Here is a 14,416-nt window from a genome sequence, read left to right on the forward strand (position 1 = left end):
TCCACCGCAGCGAGAGAGTCGTGAGCGGCCAGGAGAGAGGGGTGGCCCCCACCGGAAGAGAGGAGGGAGGGGAGGACGTTCCCGGGGATATAAGGGAAGTGGGAGTGTCTGGACGATCCAGATAGCGATCCACTCTAGTCCCCGTCCGCGGCTCATTTCAGAGACAATGAGCTCGTTTTTCCATCCCGCTCACCTTCATTATCCTCCGGGTGGCAAGAGAGACAAAAGCGGCGCGGCGCGCCATTTTCCCTCGATCAATTTTTAATACTCACGGCCGTGAGAACGGAGGGCAGGCCCTGATGACTCCTCGAGACCTCTAATTGTCGCTTTTCACGATTTTCTCTGGATCCAGAAGTCGGGAGAAATTAAAGTCGGCCGCGCGCGGGTCGGAGGTCGCGCCGCCGCCGGCGCCGTGGGAGCCGCGCCATTTAAATGTCACAGGAGTCGCGCGCGTGGGAACGTCGCCGCGAAAAGCGGCCGCCCGTTCTGGCGGCGGGCCGCCGCCGGGGTCAGCCGGCGGTCACAGCGGCGCCGGCCAACAAAACGACCTGCGAAAACACGACGCCGAGCCGGCCGGCCGGCCATCGACGACCGCCAATAAACGACCGATTCGTAATTGCAATTTTCGGCTAATAACAGGCGAATCTTGTGAGATTACACGCTAAGGTGATTTAGAGCCGGCGAGGCGGCGCTTTTCCTCCAGTTCTCACGACTCGACCCGGCAGAGCGCCTCGGATGCAAATTTTGTGCACATTCCTGCGCCGAGGAGCCGGGGTCATGCAGGAGGTTATTAGCGAGGAGGCCGGGGCGCAGGATCACGTCCGGCCAGACCGCATGCACGATCGGGTCTCCCGGCCGCGCTGGAAACGACCCGCCTCCTCCGCCGCCTCAGGGCGCCCCGATGGCGATCGGGCATCCGACCTAGTCCGTGTTACCGTCTCATTCTTGGGTCGAACGGCGTCATTTCGCGGGCAGTTCCAGCATCCGGCTGACGGTAGAGCAGCGTTTCTGGACCGGACGAGCCGGACCGCTCCGGACCAACTTTGCATACAGCGATGCCTGTGTCTGGAGGTCGAGCGAATCTGTTGCCGGATCAGAGCCAGAAACAGCGTGTCGCCGCTCGTTTGCACCGGTTTTGCACGCGGCGCGCGTACCGTTAGCCTTATAACATACAGGCCAGAGCGGCATTTTCTCGCAGGCCGTGTCGATTTATGATGCCACTTCGTTCTGATTCGCGCTTATCTCCGGGGCGTCAGGAACTAGCGGTGCTCTGGCGCCAGCCACCGCAATCCTGCATAAGCAGCCGGTAAATAATGATGACGCCTAATAAGCATAGGCCGATAATTTACGGTCATTCTCTCCGTCTGCGGACGCCCGGCGGACTGTCACACTCGACTGCCGGCGGCAGGGCCTCGTCAGGCGACACCATTACCGTGTCATCACGAGGCGTGTCATCGGCCCCGTGTCATGGCGGGTCATGACCCGGCCCGAGGGTCCCCAAGCGGTGCTTCCAGAATCTACAGCGGACACAACCGCGGGAGCAGGGTTTTTCACAGACAGTGAGGGAGGACAGCCAGGTGGCAAAAACGCTGCGGGTGCCAGGTTTCCTCATTTGGCGCTCCGACTTCGTTAACAATCCGTGTCCGCAGCCATCAGTCCCCTCAATCATCACACTATCGGCGATTTCCTTTTCCTGCGTCTATCGCTCACGCTCCCTCTCCTACGCCCGATCTATCGTCTCTCCCTCTGGCCCCAAGCGAGGCCCGGCGGCGGCGTGGGAGCCACCGACCGGAGAATGTGGTAAAAACGACACAATTCGGCAAAAACTGGTCCGTGCTCCGGCCCGGTCGCCGGCGCGGTCGAGGGCAGCTCAGACGCGCCCTACGACCGGTATCGTTGGTCATGGCGCTGAGAAATCGACAGCGAACTCTTCGGCATGTCACATAGTCAATAGACGGAACGCCAACTATGTCACGTTGCATGAACGGAAGTCAACCGGCCGAGCAAGGGCTATGATGTTCATACAGCGATGTCCCATTGTGGGAAAATGCTTCGGAGCATAGATGTTTTAGCTGGTATAATGTCATACGGCTCACCACGATGACTGACGTGGTCATTTCATCTGTTTCAGGGAAGCTCTTCGAGCATCTGACCGGTCGTCTGCCGCCGGCTGCGGCCCCGGCTCCGGGCGGGGGCGGCCGAACATCGCCCCAGCAGCCGCCCCACCAGCCGCCGACGCCCCCTCACACACCGAGGGCGGCGTCACCGGGGCAGGCGGCGGCGCTGGAGCAGGAGAGACGACGACTCCTGGCCCGGACTGCCATGGGCGGCAACGGGGTCAGTAACCGGGGGGACGGGGTTTAAGTCGGGTGGTACTGTTTAGTGTTTGGGTAGCCGGGGACAGGGTTGGTCGCTTAGTTGCAGAGGGCTAAAAGAAACTGAAACTAAGTTAAAGAGCAGTTGGATAGCAAAGAAGTAGTAAAGGAGACTGGTCAGAAGTTGGACCGCAAAATCATGAACGGAAGATGCGGGCAAAGGCGATAGTTCAAAAACAGCTCCCGTGTTTTGTAACGCAACTCTCAACGATGCCATTAGCAATAATTCACCCTCCTTCATCCGACTTCCCCAGTTCGTCATCCAGTTTCTCAGCTTCAGCCTCCCTTGAGTTATGCAACCCAGACGTGTGATCGTATTTCCACTGAGCGAAATGCGTGAACGACGCCCAGATGACGTGATCGTTTTGGACACTCTGTCATGCCAATGTTTGTTGAATCTCGCGAGGAGGTGGCACTGTTTGTTGAACTGTGTGACGATATGCGTTTCAGCTGCTGCTGCCCCAGAACATGGCCACCCTGCTGACATTCGCCGCCCTCAACAAGGATCGCAGCCTGGCGCAGGCCGGTGCTCACGGTAAGTTGGTGCTCTCCTCGTTCGCATCGGATCTCGTTTACCATCCCATGTCTTGATGTTCATCACTTTGTGTCACGAAACAGGATCTTCGGTTATGTAAGAACTGGATTTCATAAAAAAACAACATGCAGAATGCAGCAGTCAAATGCTGTCAGATGATTGCCGTCAGAGTATAGTCAGAGTCCAGAGACACAATACTGCTACTTGTTATTCGGTGCAGCATCACCCACGCCCCATGCCAGTCCACCGTTCAGGGTGGAGCATTGTGTACCGCATTCTTGACATCACCTCCATGCATACTGGTTCCCGTTTCTGGTGAAAACTCGACGAAAATCGGTCGTGCATCGAGTTTGACCTCGCCTCATCAGCAGGCGCCGTTGCACGCGCCATACTAGGGTCGAAATGTGCTGTGGCTTCTGTGAGGATGTGGAATGTTGATGTTTCTTTCATGTTTAAGAGGAAGAAGGCGAGCGTGTCATGTATGATAGATGACTGCGCCCTGCAGCCGCTACGCCATCCCGCTGGAATGTCTGAATTACACTACCGGCCTGGCCGGAGACGCCCTGCGTCCCTCGAGCGTATCCCCGCTCTTCCGGGATGGCGGTTTAATAAATGCGTCAGTTCATCTTGCCTCTGAAAGCGCTCGCCCCATGGGTGTCATATGAATGACGCAAAGCAGATCAATTTTGTTGCGGACTCTTCAGTGATCCCGCTGTGAGGGAGGCGGCACAAGTGTGCAGGGCCCAATGCGTGACCGATGGTTTCACGCTGAATGCGCAGCTGCAACATATTAAACGTGCAGTAAGTCACGTGTTGAATAAAGATGGCGCATAAATATGGATTGCACGTTTCGCGTCGCCCTCACTTTCGCACCTGTATGAGGGCTGGCGTTCGTGTTTTACTTATTGCTGGACGTTCATGCATTGCAGCCGTTGGCCGCTAGAAAGGTAAAGCTCATGTTTTTGTCAGTGCATGGTACGGTTCTGAGTACTCACAAAACAGGCGCTGACGAATTCGAATCATGTTTTCAAACCTGTAGCTATTGCCAGACATCGGGGCATCAATAACATGGCCCGATACTGCTACTTCCGTTTTCAAAAGAACCCCATTTCGCGCCAGCGTGCCAAACCGGGATTTGCATCCGCGAGACATGACCGATATGATCTTAGTTAATGCATTTATTCGGTGCAACACCATCCGTCACAGACTTGAGAGGTGTCCCACCCCAACAGCTTGTTCGTCTTCCGGTGAGTGCCAACGCAGCGTCGCGGCGCATTGTTCCTGCCCGCCGAGCGACCTTTGTCATGAATGCAGGCGTCGGGTCAGATTGCTCTCAGTGCATTTGCTCAGAGTGTAGGCGTCGGGAGGGCACCGCGGGGGTCAATCTGCTGTCACAGCAGCCACGATGGCATGCGGCGTTGGGGAGTGGCTGTGCCCGACAGCACCCGCCAGAGACGTCCGCCATATAGTCTTCATGACGGCGGCTGGCTGGCACGCCCGACGCCGGCACCGGGTCCGGTCCGGCCGCGCCGCCACTGTGGTCAATATCTGGAGATCTCGCGGTGGCTAAGGCTGTAATACCACTCGGCCCGCCCACCGCAGTCGCGTCACCACCGCCGCCAGAACGGCACGGCACGGCCATTCCAAAATGGCGGACGTTGCACGGCGTCAATTAGCGCGACACAGCGCGGTACGGCGGCTTAGCCCTCCGACACCGCGGTCGGCCGCTCCCCGGCGCGGGGATTTATCCGCGATGCGCCGCCTTCGCCGCCGCTCGGCCGATCGCGGTCATTAGAGACCGACTGTCCGGTGTAAATAGCGGCCGCGTGACGTTTACGGTCGAATCGCGACGATCCGAGTGGAGCGCTCGCGTAATCGGACCGCCGATCGCCGGACGACGACTCTATCGTCGTGCGCGACGCCGTGCTCTGCGATCACCGCTCGGCACGCCCGTCGCCATTTTGTCACCGGTGCTAAATCACGCTGCAACTGAGCCGACCCCCATCGCGATCGTCACTGTCACAAGGACCCCCCGCCCACGCCCAATGAGCAGGAAATAATACGGGGCCGGGATGATATGACAGCTCTGGCTGGGGCTATGGTGACGCCCGTGGCCACGGTCGCACGGAGGCCGATCTGCGGGCCCCGAGCCTCTTGCTCAGCGCGCGCCAATACGCAGAACGTGCGCCGGCATATAACCCTCTCCCCAGTTCTTCGTCTCAGTGGCGCCATTCACCGCCGCGCCGCGCCATACAGATGCTAATTCCACATTTTAGCAAACGACCGGCGTGCTCGAGCCGGTCGCTTTTTGTGCACCATTCACGGCGTGGGCCGATCAATAAATTGGGTTTTCTCTGTGTACCTCCGGGCGGCCGCAGCCGTCTCATCTCACGGCCACCCTCCGCCGTCTTCCGCCGCCTCTGTGGGAGCTGTCGTCACCGCCCGTCGCTCGAACCCCGACACAGCGGGAGGCGTTGCAAAAAATCCTCTCCAGAAGCGCCCATTTCCCGTGAAAGGGTTAAATAGTGCAACCAAAATGCGATAATAACGGCACGTCGCCGGTTCGGTGATGATCAAAGGCGGTGCTGGGCGGCGCCGTGGGGTGCGGAAGGGCCGCGCCGCCGGCGGACGGGGCGGCAGCGGACGCGCGCGTGAATAGACCGAGAGGAAGTGGCTCACCGGCGGGTGCCAGGGCACGAGGTCGCCGGATACAGGCCCGATACAGGCGCTGATTGCAGCTCCTCTTAATTGGAAAATGTCGGTTTCATGAGTGGTACGTCGAGTGGCGCGGCGCAGGCAGAATGGGACTGCCTCGCCGGGCCGCGAAGAGGGTCATTAGTGTTCATCAGCATTAGTTGGCGCGCCCGGCTGAGATTGCGGCGGAGTCGAGAGAGACAAGGCACCCTAATGGCCTGTCGCCGCTGTCGCCACGGGCTGTTTTGATGGGACACTTTGTTTGGACTCCCGTCTCCTAGCTCACCTAATCCTCACCGCTGATCGCTGGAAAGGTATTCTGGGAGAAATGAAACGAGCACTTACGTTTGCCGCTAAAACCCGTCGCATTTAGAACCCCTGTCGGGAATGCAATCGGACATATACCAAGTCGGATTCTTACGACGACGTTTAGTGCCGCCGACTCCGGGAGACGTATGGTACTCTGGCAAAGGGCGAGGTTGGCTTCCTTTATCTACTCCAGTCAGAGTTGCAGCCTGCAATAGCTTTCGGCAAGGTCTCCATTCGATGGTCTATTGAAAGGCCGTCGCTCTCTGCATTTCTCGTTCACTTCCTCGTAATTTCTTAGCTGAATGTCTCGCCACCCCCACGTCTGACCTTGCGGGTGCTGTTTCCAAGAGGAAAAGTCTACCAGCATCATCACCTGACAGCACCATTTCGTCTCACGGCTGCTGGAATGGCGGCTTGCTCTGTGATACTGCCTTCTTGACTTCCCCGACTCCGTGAGAAGTGACTCTCCCTCATCTGACCATCACTAACTCCCCTTGTCTGACCTGACCTGTGACCCCGCAGGTGCTCCGGCCGGGACTCCAGTTCCTCCATCGGGCGTGTCTCCCGCCAACGGCCTGCCGTTCCCGTCCCCGGCGACCACGGCCACAGACCGGAGGAACACTGCCGTAGACTACGGCCGCTACGTCCGCCGCTTCACCAGCGCCCAGGAGTGCGGCTTCAATCACTGCATAGACCTCAGCTACCGGTAAGTCCCTGCGCTGAGCATGACGGCAATCGTGCTGGTGGTGGAGATGACGTTGACGATGATAATGACATCGATGATTGGATTACCTTGGTAGGGGATAATGCTGATAGTGGTTGTTGCAGTAATATAAAGAACAAGGAGACAAATACACACATTAATGATGACGGCCGCGAACAGGTTCGACAGCACGTTGACTGGTCCATGGCCGTGTTGACCTCACCAGGATATCCGACACTGGTCTGTGTGTCTGGCGGCGGGAATTTCCACCGTATTGAGCGGCTGAATACAAAGACTCGTGATGCATAAGCCCTGCATTGTCTTGCCGGAGAATAAGGCTCCCGCGCGCTGTCGTTATCTTCCATGCATAGACGATCATGTTTACACCTTATCCTGAGCCATGGATATTGCATCTGAAATAACCCAGCAACCCACGCTGCCCTGACTAGACGGCCTTAGTCATCTAATCATCCGTGATCGACCTCAATTCCACTTCCTCGGTCGCGCCGGGCGGCCGGCAGCCGGTGTCGTTAGGCGCATCAGCACGCGACAGTGGGTCGGTCACATGGGTCACCCTCGAATGGACCCATATCGGGCCCGCTCGGCCGACAGCGGCACCTTCTGAGAAAGTGATCTCCGCAAACAGCCGGAGCGCATCGGTCGGTGTCATTGTGCAGTGACTGGTGCAAGCCGACCGACCACCCAATTCTGGCTCTGTTTGGAAATCTCGTCTGCACTTGCCAGGATTGGTGTGGTGCTCATAGGTGGTGCAGTTCTGCTCTGGATTGACTATGGATTCGGCTAATCCAAGCATAAAGCGACTAGTAGAATTAACTTTCGTCATGTTCTTTTCCCGTATCGGGTTAAATTACACCAATCTTCCATGTAAACGCTATCTCCGAAATGATGTTCCAGCTTTGTTCATGTCCCCGTTCCCATGTCTCCTCCCCTCGCTGTCATTAACTTGTTCCCCGTCCCCGTCTTTATCCATCCCGTCTCTGCGTCTAACTTCAATTTTCTCACAGTCGCCCTCCCTAGCGTCATGTGAAATATGGCCTCCGCTCAACTCTTTCCTCGATGACGTGTAAATATTCGAAACATGGCGCAGCGACAGGATGCGCCAGATTCCGCACACGCCCGGCGCCGCTCCGACTGTCGAAACCGACTCAAAAGCTCAAAAGCGGCGCGGTGGCGGCACAAAAGCGGCGCGGCCGTTCCCACGGTCCCCCGTAGGCGTCCCGGCGTGCCTGCAACATCCATGAATATTGCAGCGTCGCGCAGCGGGGCAGACGCGGCCCTCACGCGGCGGGCGGCGCAGCTGCGGCGAGGGCGCCGGGTTCGCCGCAGTTTCCCGGATCGCGCCGGTCTGGCCGCACCGCGGGAGCCAGCTGCACGACGCGGCCCCGCAAGTGGCAGGGCAGCGGGCGGCGGCGGCTGTGGCGGGTGGCCCGGTACATACATCTGACCGATCAAGGGCAATAGAAGCAGACCATCTTTTATGGAAGTTGAGGGACGAGCGCCTCCAGTGCATGGCTCGTCTGAGCAGCACGGCTATAAATATCCATAGGCATGAGGTGGCCTCTGAATTCTAATTGCGCATCGAATTATTGCACCGAAATATTATCCTCTGTTCCCTGCATGCAAAGGCACTCGCGCTTCTGTAGACGTGCCCGTTTAACAACAAACTATGGACTCTGGGCAAGTCCCTTTCGAGGCACCAATGCAGCGGCGGCGCCGTTCGCTCATCACCTTACAAAGCGGCCGCGGAGACCGGCGACGAGCGGCCCGGTAAACGCGACTGTCAGCGGCACTGCCGTCCAATCTGCCGTGCAAAGCCGCGCCGTAGCGGCGGCGGTCAGTCCGGCGGCGACCGAGCGCTCCGGAGTTCGGTAATGACCCCTGGGCCGTCCGACCGCAGCCAGTCATGCAGGTCGCGCCGCTGCCGGCGCCGCTGCCGCCGTCTGCGAGACAAAACACGCCCGGCCGCCATAAACTGAAGCAGAGACCCGGTACGAGGCTGTGATTTGTCATGCCAACTGGCGGCGGCCGCACACGTCGGCGGAGAGCCTCCGTCTGCTCGCTGGAACGGTCGCTGTCGACGCAGCCCGCGGCAGCGACACCGAGGGGTGCAAGGTCTTCGCACCCGCGAGCCATGTTGCAAAATTTGCATGGAACTAAAACAAACAGACCGATTCGCGCGAAAGGGTTTGCTTTCATTATTCATCTGCGTTTCAGAAGCCGTGATTGTTTTGTTATCAGATATTCGGAGAAAAAGTGAGATCACTGTTGTCGCCGCTCGAGGTGGCGAAGTTGGTCCGCTAGGAGGGTGGAGAGGGGACACGAGAGGTGATGACGAGCGCAGAGCGGTGTTGAGCGTGTCTTTTGACACCGAGGTGGGCTGGTGCCAGACTGTCAGTGCGCCCGGACAGTCAGAGACGGCACAGGAGACTGGCCGTCAGTGCAGATAGCAGTTTCACCGCAGGTGACAAGAGAGGATGACCACTCCTTCCGTCCCTGTTGAGATGTCTGGTAAAAAATGAAAAGCCGGTGAAAAAATCTTTCCTGTGCTGTCGGATATCGGATATGTCCGTTTTCATGCACAAACTTACCTCGGCCACTTAGAGAAATAAGTCCCAATTCTCCCGCCTCTCCCCAACTCCGAGATGGCTATGCTCTGATTTGGGATCCAGATGGCAAGGCTCTGAGTGAATAACTCGCGTCTGGTCACAGCCGAATATCGATTTTTATAACGCCCATGCTGCTTTTTCAGGGAGCATTTCCACTGCCTGGAGTGCAACTCTCGCGTGTTCGTGAAGAAGGAGGAGATGATCCGCCACTTCAAGTGGCACAAGAAGCGGGACGACTCGCTGCAGCACGGCTTCATGCGCTACTCTCCGACCGACGACTGCGGCGACCGCTACCCCGACTGCAGCCACAACAGGAAGCAGACGCACTACCACTGCCTCAAGGTAAGACACAGATCCGCGGTCCGTCACTACCACTGCCTCGGGGTAAGACCCAGACCCGCAGCCGGCAAGTCAAGAATGCCCGCCCTCAACAACGGCGGATGGCAGCTGACCGGACGGGTTGGACCCAGGGCTACACATTCACTGCAGGGATGCGCTCTGCAAAGGCATTCCACGAAGCCGAACAAATTGAGCCGTGGGCGCCGGGATTATAACGGTAATTCTGTTGTGGGTTTTCCGGAGATAATCAGGTCACTGGAACAATCACAGATCGTTACACATTTAACCAATCGTCATCAATTTGCTCACGCTTCTCACTAACGTCAACCTCCACTTTCTGTAGCACAAAGAACCAGGCTAAAGCGTCCAGAGCATCTAACGCTTCTATCTAATCCAAAGCCAAAACCGCATTCACTGGGCCTGACCTGGAGCAGCGCTACAGGTCACGTAGCGCCCACCCTGCCGAAGCCCGACGTTGTGCGGGTCTTGGGCGCGCTGCACCAACGGGTTTATCACAGGGTTGCCGCGGAGCTGTCACTTTTTCTCGCGCTCGCCGGATAGGTCGCGGTCTGGTGCGACAGCAGGCACGCGCTCTGACAAACACTGAGGCCGTCGGAGGCGGTGCAGGACAGGGGCCACCGGCGCGGCGCGCGGGTGGCCGAGATAGGACGAGCATCAACTGGACGACAGCCACCCCGGTGGCAGCGGAAACGGCGCAGATAACGCTGGGTTCTGCACAGGCTTGGCGTCGCCCCGTTTGCTTCAGCCACTTAAGTGACCACTGTCTCGCCCTACAATTGACTCGGCTACGACACAGAGGCATGTTCCGCAGGAGGTTGCAACGGGATCGAAGGAGATAGTTATGGCGCTGTCGTGGTAACTGCCCACTTATTTACCACAATCAACATCGACCCGCTTTCAGAAGCCTTAAATGGAAATACTCCGCTCTCAATCAGCACATAAATTCGTCTTATCACGCCTCAGCCCCTTGCACGATCGATCTGACAGCCATGGCGGCAAATAGTGCCAGCAGCACCGAGTGGCGTTCACGATATGACCTCTGTCGGCCATGTATGTCCTACTTCACCTCATTTCACTACCATCATCTCGCGCGACCGTCAGCGGCGCCCCTCGGCGCCCGGCGCCGCCGGCGGTGTCCTTATACGGTGCCCGAGGGCGCATTCCGCGAACTAACGTGATTCTTCAAAGCGGCGACGGTGCCGGCGGCGTCACGGCACCGCTGCAGCGCTCCAAATGTCACCACCGACGCGGTAAACACATTAACGACACTCTCGATGGCCTCCGGTGAGCGCCCGAGAGGGGGCGGCGTTCGGCGCCGGTGACGCCCCCGAATCCACGACGCCCCTCAGTTCGTACTCCCTCCCGAAGGACTGCTAGGGGTACCGTCCACGGGCCAGGTGTCGGAGCAGGGGCCGGGGCAGGGGTGCCCCGCCCGCTCCGACCAGAACAGGGAGTGGCCGGGCGATAATGAACCTCCGGGTGCTTGGTATGACGCTCACGACCGGATATTGGCGTAATAGATGTGCCCACCGGGAGGCCGGACAGAACACGGCTGTTGCAAGTTAACTAATGCTGAGACGGGCTCTGTGAATGCTTACATGTATGGGGCGCACTTAATATGAATGCATAACGAACTTATCGTTCGTGGAGCTCGGAGAGTTCAACAACTTCTGACACGATTAAGCCGATTTTTTTGTGTTAACTGTTATAGCCCTCGTGGGAAAATAAAGCACCAAAAAGCTTACATCGGATTGAAAATAGGGTCAAGAACGCCCAATAAATGCAGTCACCTGGATGCTGTACGTTCCAAAAATGTTTCAGCTCATAGCGCGGTTTTTATTCAGCCGGTCTCCATAGTTCACAGAACGCCTTCTCGGAGATCACACATCGAACGGTATGCGCTGCATGTCGGCATGGTCTGACAGTCATGAAAAGCCTATGGGACCCTTCAGACACGGCGTTCGCAGTGACAGGTGACAATCCGACATCAATGTGTCGCCTCGCCTCGGTGTAACTATGATGCGAAATCTGCATCCAGGATGTCTGATGTAAAGCGGCGTCAGGGACGATGCAGCCTCGCTAGACGGGCATCCATGATCAGCATCTCGCATCGCCTCACATTTGATGTTTGCTGCCACCCGATTCGATTATGCCCAATGCCATCTCGGCCCGCTGAAAATTCGTCGTGGGCTGTTTTCATGATGTTCTGAATACAGTCGCGACGCTGTGATCGCTGCTTTCTAAATATGGCCCGGCGACATGAGTTATCTCTAATGCGAAGATCGGCGGCGCGATGGGGATGCCTCCCATTGCCGGTCGCGCCGGGCGGCGGCGGACGCGACACAGCGTTTGACATGCTGTCCCGTAGTGTGACGACTTCATCTGAAGCGAGCGGCGCCGTCGCCCGGCCTTCGCGAGCCTCATTACTCGCTGCAGCGCTATCCCGCCGCCTCGGACCATAGCAACCCCGCGGGCTTTCAAATGTGATTCTCCTATTGCATTGTTTCGCTCCATAAATCCACGAAAACATGAACCAGAGTCCATTGATGCATATAAATGGCCGTTGTCTGCCCTTTCCGGTTATTAATATGATGACCGGTCCTTGTGCAACAAAGGTCAGAATCCTGCAGAGGGCATGCAAATTTCGCTCTAAATCGGCTGAATTATCAGTTGCTTGCATCGCCAGCCAGTGGAGAAAGCCGATTGGCGGTCTCGAGCCGTAAATTACCCAATAAATTATCGTCTTCGAGCTGACGTCACTGTGCGACAAGACCCATAAACAGTTCAGTATTTTACTTATCTGACACCGGCCGTCATGGTTTGCTTTTTATTCTGTAAACCATCACAGGAGGGTTTTAGCGTAAGCACTCGATAAAGCGGACAGACACTATCTGCAGCGTGGTGGCAGAGCCAGCCGCTTTGTCCGATTAAAGAATGTCACGTGGCCGGCGTCTGTCGCCATGTTTCTGTAATGCGCTGCAACCGGGGCCCAGGACGGGAGGGCGCTCAACGGACCACTGTTCCCGATATCGGCGCGAGCGGCGCGCTCGGCGGCCTCCTAAATGAGGGACGCCCATGAGGTCATCCAGATCATTGCAAGTTGAGCGACCGATCCTGACGAACTGGCCATGGTCAGACGTACGGACGGACAGATGGACAGACGGACAGACGGGACAAAACGGACGTCTGAACGGGACAAGGACGGACGGTACCGTTTTCCGCCGGCCGCCCGATCCATCATCGACGAGCAACAATAAACGGAGCGGCGCGCCTTCCGGGGAAGCGGAGAGGGGCCGCGTCGGTCGCGCTGCAGCCGACCTCTGCCGCCACCGGCGTGTTGACACCGAGCCAACCGCACTGGGGAGGTCCGACGGCCGACGGGCCGACACGGCACGGCCTATTTCTGTTTATAAGCACTGTATGGCGAGGCTCAATCACTGTGTCTGTCATCCATTCTGCCCAACTGCTACCACGTCAACACGCTGCCGGCGAGTAACCCATTAAAACGCGACCGCGGGGCGTGCAGAGCCCGCCGACGGGCCACCGAGTGGCCGAGCAGTGCCTCGCGCAGCCGCCGACCATAAACACACCGGCAACGGCCGAAATTGATTCCGGAATCGCGTCGCCCGCCCAGTCTGTCCGCCCCTTCTGTCCCCGGGCGGTGGATTATACAACACCTCGTATGTTGGTTACGCCCTTCACGAGCATCGCGTTCGTCGTCCCAAAACAGCTGCCACTGTCTGCGCCGCAAGGAGGGTACGATCTAGGCGGGAGAGGCATACTCATGACAAGGTATAGTAAAAGCGCGGCGTGGTCACGGCACTGCAGCGATCGCAATGCGCTCACGACAAGCATGTATGGTGGCTGATTCGAGGGCGCTGACTCCACCAGTCGTCGAAAATCACCACTGCACCCGAACGCCCCTCCGATCACCAGCACCCTAACCTGCCTCTTCAGCTCTCCTTGCAACACCGTCAACCCCAATGAACCTGAAATCGGCTCGATTCGACCAATCCATTGATCATTTATTTACCCGATTTCACGCTGAAAGCTAATTCCACCGTGACCTTCAACTTGAGGCCGCATAGCACACTTCTCGATGTGCCCGACGCGAACGGAAAAATCGCGAACAGAACACCCCCACTCCGGCGTACTCTACCAGCCTCGCGCCGGCCCCGCGGCGGCCGGACGTCCAGCTCGTTCTGCCGCTCGTCAGGGCGGAGCCGAACGAGCGGCCAACGAGCCGCGCTCGCGACGTATGAGCGCCAACCGCTGTAATTAGCGCCGCCCGCGCGGCACTCACGACGTGGCCGCTTTCTGCGGCGATCGCGGCGCGATTTATCGCTGGCTAAGACTAGTGCGGCGTTTTGTTGGCGCAGGTCGGTCGGATCAACTCGTGTCTTCATCTGAGATGATGCCGGGGATGGACACTGCCTGCAGAGAGGGAGTGGCTCTGGCCAGACAAGACGGGGCGCGACGGAGCCAGGCTGCTTCAGCCACTCAGACTTGGCCTGCTGAACATCGCAGCTGAGGGGCTGAGATCATCCGGTGACTGAAGGGAACGGGGTGGGGCCGGGCGGGGTCCGCCGCCGCTGCACCGCGTCACACATACACCCCGTCAGCTGATCTGAGCGCGTCACACCGTGACGAACCGTGACGTCATGCGACAGGCCGTGACGGCGTGTGGCAGACGCGCGGGCACCGTGACGGCCGGGGCGGCGCGCGCCTGTGTGCCACCGGCGCCTGGGTGGGCCGGCCGGACGACGCCGGGTCCGTTGCAGACATGTCGCGGCTGCAGCACGACATGGTCGCC

At 58.3% G+C, this 14,416-nt stretch overlaps 1 protein-coding gene across 4 annotated transcripts in view; it reads left to right on the forward strand.

Annotated features, from left to right (window-relative positions):
• Positions 1-14,416, forward strand: part of LOC122387467 (zinc finger protein castor homolog 1-like) — a 63,777-nt gene that overhangs the window by 39,174 nt on the left and 10,187 nt on the right. For all 4 annotated transcript variants that reach the window (XM_043377705.1, XM_043377706.1, XM_043377708.1 and 1 more), the window contains exons 4-7: positions 2,132-2,337; positions 2,826-2,910; positions 6,436-6,619; positions 9,387-9,585. In XM_043377705.1, the coding sequence (XP_043233640.1) occupies positions 2,132-2,337; positions 2,826-2,910; positions 6,436-6,619; positions 9,387-9,585 (674 nt within the window). The remainder of the gene's footprint in view (positions 1-2,131; positions 2,338-2,825; positions 2,911-6,435; positions 6,620-9,386; positions 9,586-14,416) is intronic.

This window comes from Amphibalanus amphitrite, unplaced genomic scaffold, assembly GCF_019059575.1.
Source record: "Amphibalanus amphitrite isolate SeventyFive unplaced genomic scaffold, NRLGWU_Aamphi_draft 000287F_arrow, whole genome shotgun sequence".
In the NCBI taxonomy this organism is placed as follows: Eukaryota; Metazoa; Arthropoda; class Thecostraca; order Balanomorpha; family Balanidae; genus Amphibalanus; species Amphibalanus amphitrite.